Here is a 21,582-nt window from a genome sequence, read left to right as displayed (position 1 = left end):
CCTACAATGATGATCTCCCATCTGGGCAAAACAGTGTTTTTACCATACCATGCTCTGAATGCCCAATGACTGAAGCATTGAAAGGGCTGCAGTGATTATGGTATTTCCAGGCACGAGTTGCTTATTTGCATATTATCCCTAGGGTGTAGTTTAAGAGTTTCTCTAACCTTTTACATTGCTACGGTGGGAACCGCTGCAAAAGTGTTGCTGCCTAAAGTCAGTTCCTAACTGAGATAAAGCATTAGGAACTCTTATTCAGGGCCCTGGTTATAAAGGCCCTTTCCATGTCACTGATGGGAGTTTTCGTTAGAGACAGGGCAAGGGCTCCTTCCTATTTAACAAGCCCCCCGTCCTGCAATAGGCATCCCTGTACTTCGTACTGCCATGCTTGACACTACTGTACTGCCGACTAGGAGCTCGATTCAGAGACGGACGCCAATGCAGCTGTGCGAATATATGCAAATGCAGCCACCTGGATTTGTATTGAGGCGCCCACCTGCGGCTTTGCAAACCCAAGTGACTGCATACAAAGGGCCTGATTCTGCAAGGATCATAATTGCAAAGCTGCACGCAGGCTATAGATATATGATGTATGCACGCAGGCTATAAATTGATGTATACACGCAGGCTATAGATATGATGTATGCACGCAGGCTATAGATATATGTATGAACGCAGGCTATAGATATATGTATGAACGCAGGCTATAGATATATGATGTATACATGCAGGCTATAGATATGTGATGTATGCAGGCAGGCTATAGATATATGATGTATGCACGCAGGCTATAGATATGTGATGTATGCACGCAGGCTATAGATATGTGATGTATGCACGCAGGCTATAGATATGTGATGTATGCACGCAGGCTATAGATATGTGATGTATGCCCGCAGGCTATAGATATGTGATGTATGCCCGCAGGCTATAGATATGTGATGTATGCACGCAGGCTATAGATATATGATGTATGCACGCAGGCTATAGATATATGATGTATGCACGCAGGCTATAGATATGATGTAGTGCACGCAGGCAGCTTTGCAATTGTGACCCTTGCAGATATGGTAAGGCAGCAGGAGGCATCACGCCTCCTGGGAATTACTTATCCGAGCTGCTTTGTCCAAGGCAGCATCGGATAATCTGCGTACCATCGGTCGGCTGTGGGAACCCACGGAGTTCAGCAGCCGGCCGCCGCAGTTTAGAGGAAGAGGCCAGGAAATCTATGTCAGCTGATGGAGATCCCAGCTTCTTCCCTCCCCCGCAATAGCGGCAACTCACCTCCGTTTCGGGAAACAGAGAGCATCGCCACCCCCGAACGCCAGCAGACTGTCAATCACTGACAGCCTGCCGGTTTATGTGCGGGCTTGCAGAACGGGTCTGGCGCCTGCTCTAGTGCACTGCTGAATTAGGCCTAAAGATTCAGCATCGGTCGCAGATCAGTCAGTTATCAGACCCCTGAGTATCCATATTGTCGTGCAGAATGGCTGCTGGACCTTAGACTTCACCCCTGCTTTAAGGGACCTGGGTCCCCCAAACCTTACTCTAGCTCTGAGGCCTACTGCCCTGCCGCTGTGGTGCTGCATCATTTAAGGTGAGCAGAGGGCCAGATTCAGACCCGCTCGTAAGCGCCCGCACGCTCGCTCTGAGCGATGGTCGCATGCGTATGGTTCGCAATGCGCTTGCGCAAACCAGTCATTGTGGTCGGAAATCATGCGCTCGTAAAACACAGAGGGGCTGCTATTTTGAGTGACAGAATGTGCCGTTTGTGGGTGGTAATGGGGGAAGGTGCTTGAAAACGGGGGAGTGGCTGTGCGAACGCAGGCGTGCCCAACGGTCAAAAGGGCGTTTAATGCGAGTGCATAATTAGCAAAGGAGCGTCATCGATCACGTCACTTGGTTGTCTTTTAGCCTGAACTGCTCGCAGTGATTACAGGAAGTAATTCCTACCTCAAGCGCTGCGACCAGTTCAGATGCCGTTCGATGTTCCCGATTAAACTAATAAAAACAGGAGATGACGTGATTTGCGAACAGCAAAGGGGCGTCTTGAAAAAATAGCGAGCGCATTTAGCGGACGCTCGCACAGACAGAGGCGTCCTCACACTGCAAAGAGCGAGCGCTCAATTTAAATATCCGGCCCCTTTTTTGAAAGCGAGCGGCCGCAAATAGCGTCCGGGTCTGAATCAGGCCCAGAGTTCCCAGAGCGGTGGACAGTTATTCAGATTGTCTGAACCCACAGTCTCCTACTGCTCAGGACTTCTGATAGGGCAGGAAAATCTCATGTCGCAAAGCCCAGCAGCCCCCCCCCCCCCACTATAAAGACAAGATATGTGCATCGACAGTTTAGGATCAATCGATGGTACGAGGTTGATAGTCAGTGTTTTCACCATCGATGACCAGTTATAATACCGATAGCTGAGCCCAATGGTGAATCACAAATACATTTTGCGCATGTGCAAAACACAAACGATTATAGGTCACCATCTGTGTGTGGCTTCTGTCCGATGGTTTGAAGCCAACGATGGTCAACACAAATAAGGACCTATTGAACTCATTCTGAGGTCGGTGGTCTTTGGTAGCGCAGCCACTAATCTTTTCCCCCACCTCAAACATGTCATCAAACCCACCCACCTTGTCCTTTCCTCCTTTGCCTCTGCATCGCTGGGCTGTAAGGTGGGAGAAGAAGGCAAGTAGGGATTCCCAGTGTGAACAAGTTATTGGGGCTAGGGGCAGTGTCTAACAAATAGACTTCTACATAGCACCCATCATATCCCTTAATCCACATGTCCATAACCAAATACTGTTAATACCTTCAATACTGCACACAGCAAAGCAATGCATTAGAGCATGCAGAGTATAGTAATAAGGAACACTGGGCCTAATTCATTACTGATCGCAACAGCGATTGCAATAGCGATTACGCATGCAGTCTCACTTTGATAGTATACTTACTAATCCCAGGGCCGGCTCGAGGCACGGTCGAACAGGGGCGCCACCGCATAGAGGGCGCACCCCTCCCAACCATCCAGATTTCAGCGGGACAGTCCCGCTTTTCGGGCTGCTCTACCCACAGGCCGAAGTGTCCTGCGGGCGGTCGGAAGGTTGGACACCCCACCGCCGCAGCTGTGCGGCGAGGCCGGATCCCGGAACTGAATGGATGCCGTGCGCATGCGTGCAGCATCCATTCAAGGCAGGGGGCAGCCCAGCTACTGATGTTAAACGGGAGGCATGCCATACTGGCAGGTCACCGAATAAGTCACTAAGAGGGGTGTGGCCTATGGTAATTACCTGGTTACCGGGTGCCGCAGTCCAGAACTTGCACAGGGCGCAGCAGCACCTGGAGCCGGCCCTGGCTAATCCACTTCGATCGCTATGCCGTCGCAGCACTAGATAGGGACGCCCACTTTACCTTACACACATCCATGAATCCTAGCAAGACTGCGAAACCATCGGTAACATGGAGTACCGTCGTAGCCTCACGCACACTTACACAAGCTCTGACCCTACCCAGGAATTGCTAACCTCATCGGACTCTATGAGTGCTCAAGCTGCGAACGGCATCGCAGTGGATAATATATGCACGCCCATGCAACGGCGTTCTAACGCCCTGGCACGCCTGCGTTTTGCGGACCATCCTCCCCGTCACCTCCCAGAAAACGGCACTTCCTGTCAATCACTCTGCGAAGGGTCTGCGTGGCCAATGCAATCGCAGTGGCCAGTTTGCGCAAGCGCACTGCGATGCATGCGCAGTACGCAACAATCGGCCAATTGCGTGCGCGATAGCAGTTGCGATCGGTAAAGAGTCAGGCCCACTGACAATTGCTCCTAGCACACAGTAGATATATAATTAATTATTCATTCTATACTAATTCTAAAACCTTTGTAAATAGGTCTTCGAGACTGACTTGGATAAGATCTACTTGGTTTTTCTGACCTTGGGACCTGGTACGACACTAACTTGTTTGGACGAAAAAAAAAAAAACAACCTAAAATGTATTTGTAAATAAGCTTCTAACCCATGCTTCTTCTCAAACAAATCTGAAGACGTCAAATTAAGATCTGTCACATTGTAACAAAGTGACAGGGTCGCAGGCGGCTCCGGGAATGTAGATGTATAGATAAACAGGAAGAGGAAATATAGTGCTGTTATGTTAAACTTTCACTTAATCTGTTATGCTCCACGGAATGACCCTTCCAGAGATGTCTGATACTGCTGCTCTCCCCCCTGAACCCTGGCTGAAGCCGGTCTTACCCATCCAAGCAGCCAATTAGAAGAATACCTGGTGCCATCAATGAGATGGCGAGGAGATCAGATTTGATGGATGATGGCGTAACACACCGCTATGATCCCCTCGATGACATCAGCCCATGGATAAGTGACACATTGGAGGCTGCAGTCAGTAATATAATAAATATACTACACTATGCAGGTTTTCCTTTACCAGACATTTGGTTTTCATCACAAGCTCCATCCAGTACACTCACCCAGCATCCCCCTGACCGCGCTGCCATATATGGTTGGCAGCGGATATAACCAACATTTTCAAAACTGATCTGTGTAATATTCTCCATGTTCCGCATTTGACCGAAATCTCCCCCTGGTGGTGTCTAACCCTAACCTCCCCCCCGTGGTGCCTAACCCTAACCTCCCCCCGGTGGTGCCTAACCCTAATCTCCCCCCCCGGTGGTGCCTAACCCTAACCTCCCCCCGGTGGTGCCTAACCCTAACCTCCCCCTGGAGGTGCCTAACCCTAACCTCCCCCTGGTGGTGCCTAACCCTAACCTCCCCCCGGTGGTGCCTAACCCTAACCTCCCCCTGGTGGTGCCTAACCCTAAACCCCCCCCTGGTGGTGCATAACCCTAACCCCCCTTCCCGCAGCCTAAACCTAACCCTCCCAGTCGGGGGGGCCTAACCCTAATCCCACCCAGGGGCCCCTAAACCTAAGCCTCCTGCCTGCAGCTAACGCTACCCTGTCCCCGCTTACCTACGTTCAGGATGCCGGCTGTCGGGCTAAAGATAGGCGTCGGTATTACGATGCCTATTTTACTCCCAAATCGGGCTTTCTGCATCGGGATTGTGGCGGCCGGCATTCCGGATGCCAGTAACATAACTACATTCCCAGTCGAACGCACCATCCACTTTTTTGTTAGCCTAGGGTCTACGCTAGCTACTCTTCTCTAATCCAACTAGACATGGCCTCTGAAGCTGTGGATTTACGTTTGGGAACGAAGCAGCGTTCCCAGACACGCCCCTGTGACAGTCCCCTAACACCCATGAAACGCCCCCTTTTTGCCATCACGTTAGGTCACCTCTCAGTCTCCACCCTGATACACCATGGATCGCAAACCCCTTCTCGAGTGCTAGCGATGCAATACGCAATAGCAAACTGCGTGGGTTACTTGGGTTTGCGGGTGCGCAGGAAGGTTTTTTTTGCATATTCGCAGTAGCAAAACATCGCTAAACAGCAGCAGTGTCTCTGGACTCGCATAGCGTTAGCTGGGCTACAGTGGCTCGCAGTGCTGAAAATCAGCGCCAGCCTGGTGAGTGAGAGGTGAGAGAGGCAAGCTTGTAAATAATAGTCATTTTTATACCAATGAAAATGCTGCCAAAAAAAACCCTATAACCCTTTGAATATATATAAATATATTATTTTACTACTGGTTAAGCAACAGCTGCACTGTGATAGCAAGCTTTGGCGCCAGTCGCACACCATCCCCCCAGCAACTACCCAATTCATTATGCCCCTAACCTTATCAGCTACCGATCGCACAGTTTGCTCTGCCTTAAGATGGGTACACACTATACGATTAATTGACCAATCTCGCGACCCACAAAGCATCGCCACAACCATCGTATAGTGTGTACCCCCAATTCACCGTTTTGCACGTCAGAATGGACGATGCGTAGCACGTTGCGGTGCGGTAACATTATTACTCTAACAACATATCGTGTCAGTGTGCACCGGATCGCGAGGCGTTTACGTAGACATTAAATATCACATCGTGTCGCACCATCGCTGGGTTGTTTAGGTGTGTACCGGCTTTAGGGTAACTTACATTTTATTAAGCAGTGACTTACCCCATAGCACATGCAGATTCAGTTATACTCTCCTTGTAGAATAATTCATATGCATCTATGCAGAATAATTAATTCTAATTATTCCTGAATAATTTTAGTGATTAATTACCGCTGGTAGTGTTCCCAGGTTACAAACGATGGATATATCTATGGTTTTTTATTTTAGCAAAGCTTAATGACGGTCAGAATTTTACCAGCACAAAATTTATACAATACTGAGCTGAAACAAAAAAAAAAAATCGGTGCATCCAAAACACAAGCGAGCACAATGAATACAAATAAGGGTTTTATATACCTGCTTTCCCTAAATCACTGATGTGGTCAATGATAGTAGCGGTAGTTTAGTAGTCTTGTGTCATATTTTTACTTGTACGGATATATTTTACTAAAAGAGAAACGTTTATTTTTTTATTAATAGTTTGTAGCCCAAATTACTGGAAATTATATATCTACTGTATAAGGTGCAATCCACTCCTGCAGGCTGTAAGTGGGATTGCAACACCGCCACCTACAGGTTAGCAAGCAGCATTCCAGTTGGACTTTAAACTCTACAGCCTCCCTGTTGCACAAAGGGTTCACTTTTTTGCAGCAATATTGTTTCAACAGTGGAAAAAAAAAAAACTAACAGAAGCTGTATTTGTCTGACACTTTAGGATAAGGAAGAAGACAGGAGCGGAAGCTGCCCTCTTTTCACACTTCATTAATGCATGTCACCTGAAATCTCAGTCTCACAAGTAGATGGGTTAGAAACACCTATATGTCTACCAAAAAGACAACAGAAAGGTTTACAATCTATTTCAATTATTAGTATTATTATTAAAATTATAAATATGAGTTAAGACAGAGTTTCCCAAACTGTTATTACAGTCCAGGTTTTAAGGATATCCATGCATTGCCCTTTAGATGTATGGGGCCCTTCAATCAATTTGACTGAGTAACTAAGTAAGTCACCTGTGCTGAAGCATGTATAGCCTTAAAACGTGGACTGTACTGGTGGAGTTTGGGGACCTCTGCCTTAATAAATTGGGAAATTAGGGAGGAATACAGGAGGAGAGGAATGAGTGCTTGTATGAAATGAATGTAAAATGACATATTTGCCAGCATTTGAACATTTCAAGACGACTGCCTGAGTATATTAGGAACCGGTGGTAACTATGGAATTATAAAGCGACATCTGTCCTTTGGCGCAAGAAGGGAAAACAACATTCCTCATAGATTTATTTCATGAATCACTTAATAATAAATAAATGTGTAACCTGGTCTCCTGCAGTCCCTGTTATCAGTCGCTGACAGTGAGGTGTCTCACAAGTGCCAACATGTCAGGAGGTATTAACACATCAATTCCACATTTCAAAATGTCTTTGTTGGGTAAGAAAAGAATAGAAAACAGTTACTTCAATATTCTCTTGAATTTTCTGTGATTGTTATATCCAAAATTGGGGGAAATTTCTGTAAATTACAACATGTGTAATGTGGAAACTGTGATGTGTCCATAGCAACCAGCCAGATTATACTGTACATGTCCTTTTCATGCAAGGAATTACTGTAGAAAATGAAATAAAATGTGTTTCTGTGCTAAGGGCAGTTGCTGCGCTGACTTAAATGTCCCCAATATCTATGGATAATTATTTTGTTTTACGCCTCTCATGCACTAGGCAGATAAATATATTATCTGCCCAATCCAATGATATAAAGACATGGCTGAAAAGAGCAGAACAAAGCCTGAAAGATAAAGCAATGTGTTTACTGCAGGGTCTACAATAGGAATATGACATGTCCTGAAAACGGGATGTAGTCAGGATGCTGGTGGTCGAAATGCCAACCGCCAGAATCCCGACACTGAAAGCCCGGCGTGGGATTAAAGATAGGCCTCTAAATACCGACGCCCATCATTAGCCCCACGTCGAAATCCAGACGGCCGGCATACCGAACGTAGGTTTGACGGGCGTCGCAACGTGTTAGCCGCAGGGGGGGGGAGGAGGGTTAGGTTTCGGCACTCCCGGGGGGGGGGGGGTCTTAGGGCTAGGCACTCCCTCGGGAGGGTTAGGTTTAGGCTTGGAGAAGGGGGGCTTAGGGTTAGGCACCACCGGGGGGAGATTAGGGTTAGGCACCACGGGGGGGATTTATGGTTAGGCACCACCCCCGAGTTTTAGGATTACGGGGGAGAGGGGAGGGTTAAAGATACTTACGAGCCGGCGTCTGGATTTTCATCTGTCGGGCTTCTCTCGTCGAGATTTGAACCAGCGGCTTGTAAGCCGTCGGTATGTCATACCCAACCCCTGAAAACTTACATTGTCATTCAATATGAGGAGACACATTACATGCTTTCTACTGTACATGTTTTCCAGATCAACCAGATTATCATGGGGAAATGGTATTTTCATGTGACCCTGCCCCCAGCTGATTTTCAAGGTGTAACATTATGGACAAAATAAAAGGATTGGTGCTTGTGTGTAAAGGTCCCCATACATCTACCCGTTGTTTTGGCAATACTCTGATTGGTTGGAACCGCCGGTCGGAAATCCTGATCGGCGGCCATCGATGTGCGAGAAGTCATCAGGGAATCAGTGAAATTCTTCATGTTAAAAAGCAACAATTTGCTGATCCCCATCATATTTTCGTCGGGATCGGCAAATCAGGGAAATCCATCATGTTGGATTTCACCAATGCCCCGACCTCGGTGCCTGGGGATCGGGGAATTTCCCCAATCCATTGCAGATGTATGGGGGCACTAACTTTCATTCATTAGAAGAGATATGTCTTGTAAGTTTTACTAAATATGCTGCTTCTTATTGCCGAATTTGTTCTCTGCTTTTCAGCCTTGTGTTTATATCAGTAGGCAGATGTTTATTTTCATTGCACTGAATTACGAAGCAATGTCAGGATATGAGAAATACAAAGCGACGCATTTAGTAAAAGCTGCAGGAGGTCATGCAGTAGCCAGTATAGGAAGCCATTTAAGCAAAATAATTCCTAAAGGTGTTTTACACAGGAACGGTTTGGAATTTTTTGATTTAGCAATCACATCTGTGACTACTGAGGAAATATTGTGCTAAACAACATAAGCGATCAAGCCATTCCAGCATTCACTGGTTTTTGCAGCAGATAGATTCGCACCAGGGAGTCTACACAGGCAATTTTTAATTTCTACAAAGAGCATTCACTATCGTTGATCATGCAATGCTACAGTTTAATTCTATGACATGAACTTGAATCGATAGACTTTTCCAATCCTTATACTGCCATAGTTTTTACTCAGTGCAGACTAAAAAATATCTCTGTAATTTAGGACTTAAAGTTCATAACCAGCTGAATATACACATTTTCCATCACGGCAACACTTTTGCTAGTAAAATGTAGTTTGGCTACTACCAAATGGACATAGGGCCTGATTGAGAGCCGGATGCTCTGACCAGAGCGCTCGCTCTGAATCAGTGCCCTCCGTCATGAAAATGGAGCGGCCTCCTGGCCGCTCGCATAGCTGTGGGTGACCACCCACAGCATATGCGAGCGTCCATGATGATGGCGGCGATGGTCTTGACCATCGCGACCATCGGGCTTGCGACGGAGACCCTGCGGTAGGGTCTCGCTGCCGCAAACCCTGGAGTGATTTTGGCTCTATCAGAGCCAAAATCACTCCCACTGACATCACTAGTGATGTCAGTGGGGCCGGCTTCAGACGGTAGGCGTTCCCATGGGAACGCCTCCATCTGGCAGGCACGCCCCCCAAAGGGGGCGTGCTGTCAATCAACATCGACAGCACGCCCCCTTTGGTGCGAGACTCGGAGCGATGGAAAGCCCGTCGCTCCCCGGGTCTCGCGCATGCGCACGACGGAGCTCCCTCCGTCGTGCGCATGCGCAGTGGGGAACATCGACCCGCTTGCGAGCGTACTGCTGCTCGCGAGCGGGTCTGAATGACCCCCATAGTTCTCGGAGTGCATGTGCGATACTTTGATGATTTAGATCAGGGATGGGGAACCTCAGGCCCAGGGGCCGTATAAGGCCCCCGGAGTCATTTGGTCTGGCCCTCAGAGCTTTTTTTCTGTTAGCCTCATCTGGATAGCAGAGTGCCTAGAATGGCACCCTGCGGTCAGAGTCTATGCAGCAGTGCCACCTGGAGCGTCCTTATGACACTTCAGACAGTCACACTGCTGCCCTTACAGCTCCCAGAGCATCCTCGGGATGCTCCGGACATTGCTGTAATCACTGGCGATTGTGGCCCCGCCCCTGTGTGACACCACACGGAGGGGGCGTGGACTGCACCGGGCCCGTGAATAATGTTATAATATAGCAAAATGGCCCTCAGCAGAAAAAAGGTTCCCCATCCGTGCTTTAGATAGATTGGGGCTGATGCAGATTTGAAGGATAGTCATACATAATTGCTCATGCTTTGCATGCACAGAAATAAACGCGTATATTCGCCCGTATGCTACGTTGTACACAACGCCCTTGGTTTTGTATCAGTTCTCATTTTCAATGCATACTTGCACCAGCCCAATCCTTGGTGCCCAGACCGGTGTATTTACATGTACACTCAACTCTGCACAGCCGCAATGCCACTGACAGGCCCTCACCAACAGTCGCAAGTGGAGATAACGCAGTTTGCATACGACACGGCATTACCAGTAAGGGGCACTTAGGGGGGTACAAAATATCTGGACCAGCCCACTCTCGGAACCTATGATTGCCATGGAAGCACAACCACCACAAGATGGCGCCAAAATGCCCCCCTCATCAGTGGCACATAGCATCTGCAAAGAACCCAGAGAGGTGTGGCCAAGTCACGCCTTCCCATCAGTCTTGGGCATGCTGGTGCCCTTGTTGGCCCCGTTGCCCGTACTTGCATACGCTTTATCCCGGATCATGAGCAGAGCGAAAACATGCAAGATAAGCTCTGCAATTGGACTCACTTTCACCTCTCATCAGCCCAATAACTATTCTGAAAATTAATTTTTATTTTTTATTTATGGGATTCTAAAGAAACATTTATGGAGAGGAGTTACTAAAACTTTTGAAAATGAGAAATGGAGCAATCGTCCAACCAGACTCTAGCTATCATTTTTGGAGTAGAGGTGTTACCCGTGGGAACCAATCAAATTCTAGCTATCATTGACTACTTGACACCACTAGATAAGTGAGAGCTAAAACCCTTTCTTTAATTAATCTAGTAAAACCAACTGCCCCAAGTAAACAAAGTTCCTGTTTTTCAAATGAGCATTTCTTGCCCAAAATCTCCAAAAACATACAGGAGGGCAGCAATGAATCGGCCGGCCCGTGCCAGTCAAATAATATGCATCATTGTGTTTGCAAAGTAGAGGTGTGTAGCTGAGCGCATTGGAAATAGGGTGTTACAACAAAACGAGTAAAAGGTCTGCAATGGGAATAATAATAGTCACTGCGTATTATAGCCCAGGATTTCTGCAAATAGCTGTTTGAACACCGGTGAATCATTACTTTAGTAATCCATCTCTGCTCGATCATGATAACCTGTACTGTAAGGAGCAAATCGGAGAATGGCCATTTAAATCAGAAAACGTGAAATATCTGAAATGCGTCTATTAGTCAATGTCAATCAGCGACTCCCAAGGACATTGAAGCAAGCAGGTGGCAATGTGTAATGGGCCCCCTGCTGACTGCCAATAACCTACAGTGCGAGGCTGTCAGTCCGTAACGACATCACCTGCACGTCGCAGGCTACAGTAAGTGCTGTTCATGTGTCAGTGTAAATGCTATAGAGAAATATCAGTCATGGTCCTGCCCTCAGGACACATCACCCAGCTCCAATCAATCAGTCTCTCATTTATATTAACAGCTCTGTGACTGGGACCATTTACATGAGTTTTGTGCCATGTCTGTTTTCAGTGAGAATTAATTACATTCCCCAACCTACCCAAACCTCTTATTTTACTTAAGGCCCCCCATACATCAGCAATCGATGGTGGCAATTCTGTAATTTGCAATCGATTGTGTCTAAAAATCTGCAATGTATGGGCTTCACAGATCGCAGCTTGCAACCAAAAAGTTATTGGAATTGTTAAATCAGATTGTCCAACATGTTGGATGTCACAGATGGATCGGGGCTGTAGATTGCTAGTGTATGGACATGATCAGCAGATTTGCAGAGCGTTACTAGTAAAATGATGGAGCCTTTCAAGATTGCCAGATCTGTGTTTGCTGCAATCGATCTGCAAATCACTGAAACAGATCTGTAATGTATGGGCGCAGATTGCTAGATTGGGAAATCCTAAGATCGGGCAATACATTTTCAAATTGTTCAATTGTGGTTTTCAGATTGCTGATGTATGGGGGCCATTAGTTTTTATTTTGAAACATACGGGAATAACACTGAAAGAGATTAGCTTTTTATGTGATATCACTTTAGCTGGGGTAAACTAGATCACAAAAGTAGATTTTCCTATATTTCAGTGTTTCCCAAACTTGGTCCCGAAGGCACTCCCAGTCCAGGTTTTAAGGATATCAATGCTTAAACCCAGGTTACTTATACCCCTTTTACACCAGAACAAAAACCTGGGTTATTACTGGGTCTACCCGGGTCTCAGCTCAGTGTAAAAGGGTCCCTGAAAAATAACCCGAGTCAAGATACCTGGCAATCTAACCCAGGTAGCTACCAGGGTCGAACCCAGGATGGACCTGGGTAATGGTGCAGTGTAAACGGCGCAACCTGAGTTATCCGACCTGGGTCATGCCTAAAATGAGCTGACTGGTGGTTGTGGAGCAGTCACCTCCCACTTGTTATGACGTCACAAGTTTAGCAGGGCAGACCCAGGTTCAGTGTGAATGGGGCTGACCTGAGAATAACCTAGATCGATGGTGCTGTGTAAACGGTGTCTGACCTGGGTCGGAACCATGTCTGAAAACCCAGGTCAGACCCGGGTTTTTGGTGGAAAAGAGGTATTACTTAGAACATCATTCATTTTGATTTAAGCATCTGTGCTTAACCATGGATATACTTAACACCTGGACTGTTAGGATGCATTGAGGACCAAAGGCCTGATTTAGAGATTTACGCAATGGCAAATACACATGCAACTCGAGCGATTGTTCGCCATTGCGCATGGTTATAGCCGCACTGTGCGTGCACAGCGATCGTACTGCGACTACGGACATACAAAGGAATCCATCACGTGACTGACAGGCTGTCAGTGTTTCGGGGTGGTAATGGGGAGTAGTCATAAAAACGCAGGTGCATCTGACCATTTCAACGCCATTACACTGGCATGCATAAATTAGCCCTTGTGATCTAATACGCAGCGGTAGGTCGGATCTACCGCAAAGGAAGGATGGCTGCTCGATGTGCGTTGATGTTACCGATATTTACGAAGGTAAGCGACCTTGTACGCATTTGAGAAGGCAGCAGTGGGCGTCTTTATGCCGGCTGTGCTTTGGCAGGCATTAGAATATTTTCGCAGCTGCGTTCCGTGTGAAATCGCAGCTCCAAATTACTTTGCAAATATTCTTTCCTCAGAGGGGGTTATCCTGGTGGGCGGTATGTCACAAATTGCATCATTTTGGCTCCGCCCCTGGCCGCACAATGTTGTGATTCGAGGCATTGTGCAGAGGGGCCCACAATATGGTACAGAATCATGGTGGCACGATTTGTGGCGACTTGCCACTCTCCTAACTGAACAAGGGGGATGGGATTCAATAAAGTTCCCCTCAAGTCCAGGAGAGCTTCGCAAAGTTCTGGAGTCTCCCGGACTTTCAAGTATTCAGAGCAATCGCAGAAAATCTAAAAGAATAGGGATACTAAAGGTGTGCACCCTTAAACAATGATTTAGGGGCAATATTTATTACGTATTGGATTTTAGACCTGATAATTATAATTCATTATGGTCGCTATTCACGGCAATAAGAAATTCTGTATCGCCCAGATGTACTAAGAAACACACATAGGGACAGATTTCCTGCGATGTGTAAAGTCAGGTGATCACTGGCGCAATCACTTTACTTTCTGCTGAGGGATCCCCGGCGCGCTACTGCGCACGTGTGGTCATCAGACTGCATCTATTACCAGGGATGGATCCGACGGACGGATTCAGTTTATAGACCGGCAGACTAAATGCCGCCGGTCTATATACCGACAGGAGAAGCCCGATGGGGGACTTAAGATAGGTGTCAAAATACTGACGCTTATCTTAATCCCGACGCTGGAACGCCAGCCCGAACGAGGTAAGTCCGGGGCATCCTTAGCGTTAGCCGCTGGGTGCGGGGAGGGTTACGTTTAGGGAATGTAGCGGGGTTAGGTTTTGGGGTGGGGGGATTAGGGTTAGGCACCCCTAGGGGGGAGAGTTAGGAACCCCCATGGGTATGTTAGGGGTAGGGACCCCCCCGGGAGGGTTAGGTTTAGGGAGCGGGAAAGGCAGGTTAGGTTTAGGCACCCCTGGGGGGACTTAGGGTTAGGCACCACCCTGGGAGTTTTAGGGTTAGGCACCCCTAAGTGAGGGTTAGGTCGGGGAGAGGGGATGGTTAGGGTACTTACCAGCCAGCATCGGGTTTTCCTCCTGTCGGGCTTCTCCTATTGGGATTTGAACCGCTAAACAGTCGCCGGTATTTCATACCGATTCCCCGACGGATACCTCTCCCAGTAAATTGTGCGAACTGTAGCCTACAGGCAACAATGGATAACACCAGCTACCTGGGCTAAGCTCGGTAAATCTCACAATATAGCAGCCCCCATAGAAACCTATGGGGGCTGTTATTGTGATCAGCAGGGGGGAGGGCACGACTTACTAATTACCTGGGCCCAGGTCTACCAAACACACAGGTTTTGAGCCCCCGACATCCCGCCAGCATTTGTCTGGGGGATATTGGTGGGTGTTTCTTTGATGTGTGTTTTAAAAAGAGTATATGACACACCAGTGTGGGTAGCTTGGTAGTCAACTGGCACATTTATGCAAAATCAAGGTAAGTTAAAAAATCATTTCAGAGATCACACTCCTGACATCCCGGTCAGTAGCGCTCATTTATTAACATAAGCAGTGTCGGACTGGCACATGAAGGGCCCACCTAGGGAATCAGTGGTAGGGGCCCATGCTTACAGGCTGCGTTCGTCAACCAGGGTGGGTGTGGCCAGCCACCACATACGCTTGGCTAATCATTAGGCATATCTCGGTGTCGTTTCTATAGAAGGGAACCAAGCCCCCATGTTGATCAGTGGTCCTGCTTTGCCAGATAACTCTAATAGAGTAACAATCTAGAATTTGAGGTCTGGAACCTGACACCCAGAGGAGGACGGGGAGGGATCACAGGCAGTGGGGCCCACCGGGGATTTCCCCTGTACCCCTGTGGGCCAGTCCAACCCTGAACATAGGTGTAAAGTTTGCACTGAACCATACCAGCCAATTAGCTTGTAACTGTCTAATGCAAATCAGGCAACGAAAGCAAGTGCCTGATTGGCTGCTACTGTAAAGCCCAATTATTGCACCTAAATATAATGCGAGTAAATTAGCCCTAATGAGAGAAGATCCCACGTTTACCATTTGCATAAACCTCTGTCCGTCATCTCAGAATGTGCAATTCACGCCTCGAAGCTGCTGCAATGAATTCACAGATGGGTAGTTCAATTTCATAGCACGGTAACCCACTTACAGTTTACCTACACAGCTGTCAGTGAGAGCATTATTGCTCTTTGTTCTGTCTGGAGTCATACATGGCTTGGCACAAGTTCTACGGGACGTTATCATCAGCAGGAAGCTATAGGTGTGAGATGTGGGACTGGTAACGGCGCTGATGAAATAACTTATCAGCATGCGTTGCCATTAGGTACCCCAGCATGCCGATTACATCTGAATGTAAGTGTGCGATAACACAGTACGCTTACATCTTAAACTCATTCAGCAATAAATCCTGTATGTGCAACACACAATAAACACATCGCTTGTAACCAATACTTAACAAAAAAAAAAAAAACATTTTCAGGTACAAAAAGAAAAGATTTTGGCATGCCCGGGCAGTAACATGGTTTGGAGGCACCGGATTAAACATACTGATTCTGCGCATTTTACCGCAGTCGCGTCTGTATCTTCATGCTAATGTCGCGTCTGAGATTCCGACAACTGAAACGCCCACTCGAGGCGTTTTAAGACAACGCACTTCCCTCCGCTGCGTCTTGCACCATCAGGACTTGCGTCAGCCCTATGGCAGACTTGATACATCGTCCGATTGCATGCGCCGTCGACACCGCGTCCCCCCTCTGAAACAGCCCCACTATGTTAAAATATGTCACTGTGTTACTAAAGTACACAAATGTTAACATCGAATTTAAGTGAAACAGACCATTTTCTAATACATGTGCCAGTATCTGTAACTGCTTCAATGCCACTTGTGGCCAACAGGTAATTATACCAGCCCCCAACTTATACCCCAAGAATCTTACAGTCGCTAGAGATGGTTTCAGCAGCCTGTGGCTTGGCAGCTGCTGCGGAACTACAAGTTCCAGCATGCCCCGGACATGTAGGTACACAAAACCTAACTGGCAAGCCAGAGGTCGCCTACCTCCGATGCCTACTTGTAAAAATAAATTGTGTATCAAAGTGGGCATGCATCTGTGTTGGGTGTGTCTATAGTCTGTGGATTTTCCATTACCCTATACCAGTGGTTCCCAAACTGGGTGCCTCGGCACCCTGGGGTGCCTCAGGGCACTTGCAGGGGTGCCTCGAGTTGGTGGTCCAGTACCGAATAAAATGATTTGTAGTCAGGGTGATAGGCATCCAGTTTTAATGACTGCCAATCGAATAATATGTGGACCAAAAGAAGCACAGCCCTGTCAACCACGATATAACTAAACCTAAGGGTGACATAGATATAAGCACAATTTACTTCATTTCATTTTGCTGAATTTCTCAATAATACCCCTTTTCCACCTAAATTCCGGGTCTGACCTGGAGTTGGAACAAAGTTCCTATCCGGATCAGACCCGGAATTTTGCCGGCGCTGACTAGGGATATTCCCGAGTCAGCACCGCTCACACCGCAGTCGGGTCTGCATAGACCCGGCTTTTGCGGAGTGAAAGTGGACGCTTGGAGATGACGTCATCTCCAAGCGCCACTGAAGCCGGACCAATCGGCCGGCTAGCAGCGCACTCCAGGTCTTCGTGACCCGGAGTGCGCTGTTCCCATAGCAGGGTTTCACGGGCTACGCCCGTGTTAAACCCTGCTAGTTACCTGGGTTGGATTGCCGGGTCACTCGACCCGGCGATCCAACCCTCTGCCCTTTTACACCAGGGAGCTGCCCGGGTTAACCCTTCAAAAACCCGGGTTTTAGCTCCGGTGTAAAAGGGGTATTAGAAACTTTTGGCCCAGGGGTACCGTGGAAAATTGCTGATACTCTAGGGTGCCGTGATTTTTTAAACTGTTTGGGAACCTCTGCCCTATACGATATATGTTCAGTGGTGTAATGAATGGTCTTGGTGTTATTATAGTTGGTGTTGATGCTTTGGCATGTGTTTCTATGTACTGTTATGCAGTAACAAAAGGCTAAATGTAAGCAACTGGTAACCTAATCCCTGCAACGCCTAAAGGTAAGATTATGTTCATCTTCCCTTACCTAGTAAGACATGCTACCTTCCCCAGTGCTCAGGGGCTGAGGAAAATTACGCTGCTCACTACAAAGGATTTCTCTGCTATAAACTCACTGCACATTTTACTAGACATGTTCAGAAGATTGTCTCCTGCAAAAAGGAAGTCATTTATCAAACAGCAGACAAGGTGAATCCAGCAACAAGAGTGCAATAAAGCAGAGATGACAGTTGAATGCCACATTGTAACTACCTATATTGATCTATGTTACATGCACAAGGCGATTTCCCTTTTTTATAAACATACTTACATGTATGACTGCAGTTTTGTCCCATCCGTTGCCGAACATCTCCACATTGTGTGAACCAGAAGGAACAATCCCAACATCCGCAGCGATACAGCCGGGAACATAATCCACCTTTCCTGCATTGGAAGTGAATTCAGATTTTTTATTTTTTTTTCCTGGATTGCAGAATGGGAAACTGTGATATATATATTATATATATATATATATTCGTTACTTTATAAAAAAAAATGTGGTTGTCTTTCTTTGCAATGTGGAATGCCAGAAAGGATTTGCTGTAAGGTTGCAGCTGGGTTACCTTCCCCAGGATGGGACAGTCTCAGAGAGGTCTCTTCTTTTAGTGGAGAACATTGTGCAGTCTGCAAGAAAAAGTTACCGAAATCTGCCCAGGCAGCTGTTTCTCATTGTTCTGCTGTGATGTGAATTATATCCAAAGGACTGGTGAATTTTTAGAAAGTGCTTTCCGTTCAATAAGGAGGTGGTGTGTATTTTGGAGATGTACAACTGATCCAGTTTCCCATTCCAACCAGCACAGTAGAACAGAGATTCCCCCCCCTCCCTCCTTCCTTCTCTTCAACAGGAGCCTGTAAGCAGCCAGAGGAGGGGATTTTACAGACAGGTCACCTCCCTCTGGACAAATTACAAAAGATGTTCCCCTTTTACAGCCTGCTGCCCTAAGAATGGACTTCAATCAATGAGAAGATCTGTTTACCTCTTGTACATCCTGGTGGCACAATTTCTGCCACCCCCCCTGAGCCTGCTGGAAGGGAGCCTGGACGCCTCTGTGCAATGTGTCTCCCGGCTCAGTTTTGCTGGTAGATGATGATAGAAGAGGGAAAAATGCTCTGGATGAATTTTTTTTTTATCTGTGGAGCTCTGGGAGCCTCCGGAGTAATCCAGGGAGCCGATGAGAGGAGTGGTGAAAATACATAGTGCCCAAGGCTTCTGCGTCCTAGATCTGACTGTTCTATTCATATAGTGAATTGTGGCTGCTGTCACACCTTTATCTCTGCCCTCTGGGGAGAAAGCCAACATAGCAGTGTGCTAAATATCTGGGGCTGGCTTCATGAGCAAGGTAGGAGAGGGACTGCACAACGCAGGGGCAAATTGGGGGGGGGGGTCATGGAACTGGCCTGCTGGGACTTGTAGTTTCACAACTCCTGGAGACTGGTCTTACACCATGGCTAGAGAATTTGGACAAATGCGGGGAATGTGAAGGCACAGAGGCTCTGATTCAAAGCAGGACGCTCTTTCAGAGCGCTCGCTCTGAATCAGGGCGTTTTTTGTTTTGCTTTGGAGCCGGCCTCCTGGCCGCTCGCTAAGCTGCGGGTGACCACCCACAGCTTTTGCGAGCGCCATGTGATGGTTGCGACCATCGGGCTTGCGATGAGACCCTTGTGGTAGGGTATCGTTTCTGCAAGCCCCAGGGAGCTTCCTGCTCTAATAGAGCAGGAAGCTCACTACTGACAACAGTCGTGATGTCAGTAGGGCCGCCCCCAAACGGCAGGCGTTCCTTCGGGAACGCCTCCGTTTGGCCAGCCACCCCCCCCTCCCCGCCTACAAAACGGGGCGAGTTGTCGATCAACATCAGCGAGTAATTTACAGCAAGAGGCAGGGCGTAGTGACACAAATCCAGCCCCGCCCACCTGCTTCTCCTCGCCGGGGAGGAAAATCTTAAAGTAGGAAAGTATGCCATTGGAAGCATCTCACATCCGCCGCTTATGAACAAAACCGGAAACATCAAAAACATCGAACGCAGATCAAGCAGCCGTCAGCCTTCTGAGTAAGTCTACCTGTCGCAGACATAGCGGGTCTCCAGCCACAAAGAGGGCTCTCCTGCAGAGCTTAGGAACGCAGTGGCTAATTTATGGACGCCCGGAAAACAGTGTTTAAACGGTACGACATGTCTACGTTTTTTATAGCCACTCCCAGTTACCTCCCCCAAACGCTGACTACCTGTTACTCACTTTGCCAATGAATCCTCCATGTAAGCATAATCATAAAACAATCGCTGCCCAAAGCTCTGTCTGTTAGGGTATGCTGGGATTTGTAGTTCCACAGATGCTGGCAGCGCATTAGAGCAAGGGAAAATGGGCAGAAACAGGGTTCCTGGTTAAAATGATTTTAAGGAACAAGACTTATTTATTAAGAGATACTGTACATAGCGACAGCATTTTCAGTTGTGCTTTACAATTGGGAACAAAACAAGACTGGGTAATCAGATAGAGAGGTAAAAGGGTAATAATATTGGGTGAGGGGGTCAAAATTTATACCGTTTTGGGAATATTCATGTTTTTTCATTGTAAGTTTTTGTGAGCAATAGATCACTGAGGGTCTTTGAGGTCAATGATTAGTAACCACATATTAGTGCCAAAGAGTGCTGCATGGTATTCACATTCCTGTGAGAGGCTTTTCTACTCAGTTTATTTGATTTTATTATTATAATTAACACAATTATTACTACTAATATTATTATTACTACTATTGTTATTTTAACAGCTGCCCGGGTGCTGGAAAATTCAACCAAAATGAATGAAGTGATTTTGAAGAGACAGAAGTCTGACCTCACTTATCCACCCACCACTTCTCTCTCCACTATATGACGGGTACTTTTCATTAGCCTTGGGCCTGATTCACAGATGCACGCTAATGTGATTTCCTAAGGAACGCTGCTGCGAAAATATGCTAATGTGAGCAATGGCAAAAAATTACTCGATCTGCGTAAAAACTCGATTAGCATCCATCTCTGAATCAGGCCCAATGCCCATCGATGGCACTATAGATACTTTCCATCGATGGCAGGACTCCACTGACGGAAAAACCTTGATGGGCGTCACTAGCGGCGTGACAGCAGGGAGAGGGCAGTGCTAAGGACCGTGTAAGCTAAAAAGAAAAACCCTGCTCTAGGTCACCATCAGATTTCTGCCATCGATGGTGGAGAAACATCGGACCCCCGCCATCAATGGCAAAACCATTGTCAGCAATCCATCAATATTTGCTAGCCATCGATGGCAAACCCTACTGTTAATATTTTATTTGTGGAACCGTTGTTGCTGCACGGTAGTAACCAGAAGCTGGGAAGTGTTGTAAGAATTTTTCGTCAGCTATGAGACACCACAGAAATAAACACAAATGTTCACACATCAACTTGGTAACAAGTTGGGAAAATAAATGAAATCTCAAATCTATCTTATATATTTCTATCTATCTACTTCATATCTATCTAATATCTTTCTATCTATCTATCTAATATATTTCTATCCCATATCTATCTCATATCTATCTAATATCTTTCTATCTATCTATCTCATATCTATCTAATATCTTTCTATCTCATATGTATCTAATATCTATCTCTCATATCTATCTAATATCTTTCTATCTATCTCATATCTATCTAATATCTTCCTATCTATCTATCATCTTTCTATCTATCATATCTATCTAATATCTTTCTATCTATCTAATATCTATCTATCTCTCATATCTATCTAATATCTTTCCTTCTATCTCATATCTATCTATCTCATATCTATCTATCATCTTTCTATCTATCTCATATCTATCTAATATCTTTCTTTCTATCTATCTATCATATCTATCTAATATCTTTCTATCTATCTATCTCATATCTATCTAATATCTTTCTATCTCATATA

At 46.6% G+C, this 21,582-nt stretch overlaps 1 protein-coding gene across 2 annotated transcripts in view; it reads right to left on the bottom strand.

The window, feature by feature from the left end:
- MEGF6 (multiple EGF like domains 6) overlaps window positions 1-18,048 on the bottom strand; it is a 433,964-nt gene extending 415,916 nt beyond the window's left edge. The window contains exon 1 of one of the 2 annotated variants that reach the window (XM_088452600.1): window positions 17,930-18,048. In XM_088452600.1, coding sequence (XP_088308726.1) covers window positions 17,930-18,048 — 119 coding nt within the window. The remainder of the gene's footprint in view (window positions 1-17,929) is intronic. The other variant, XM_088452601.1, reaches the window with a different exon arrangement.
- Window positions 18,049-21,582: the final 3,534 nt, after the last annotated feature.

Source organism: Taudactylus pleione, unplaced genomic scaffold (genome assembly GCF_031769625.1).
Source record: "Taudactylus pleione unplaced genomic scaffold, aTauple2 ptg000554l, whole genome shotgun sequence".
NCBI classification, from domain to species: Eukaryota; Metazoa; Chordata; class Amphibia; order Anura; family Myobatrachidae; genus Taudactylus; species Taudactylus pleione.
This window is presented reverse-complemented; position numbering and strand designations above follow the sequence as displayed.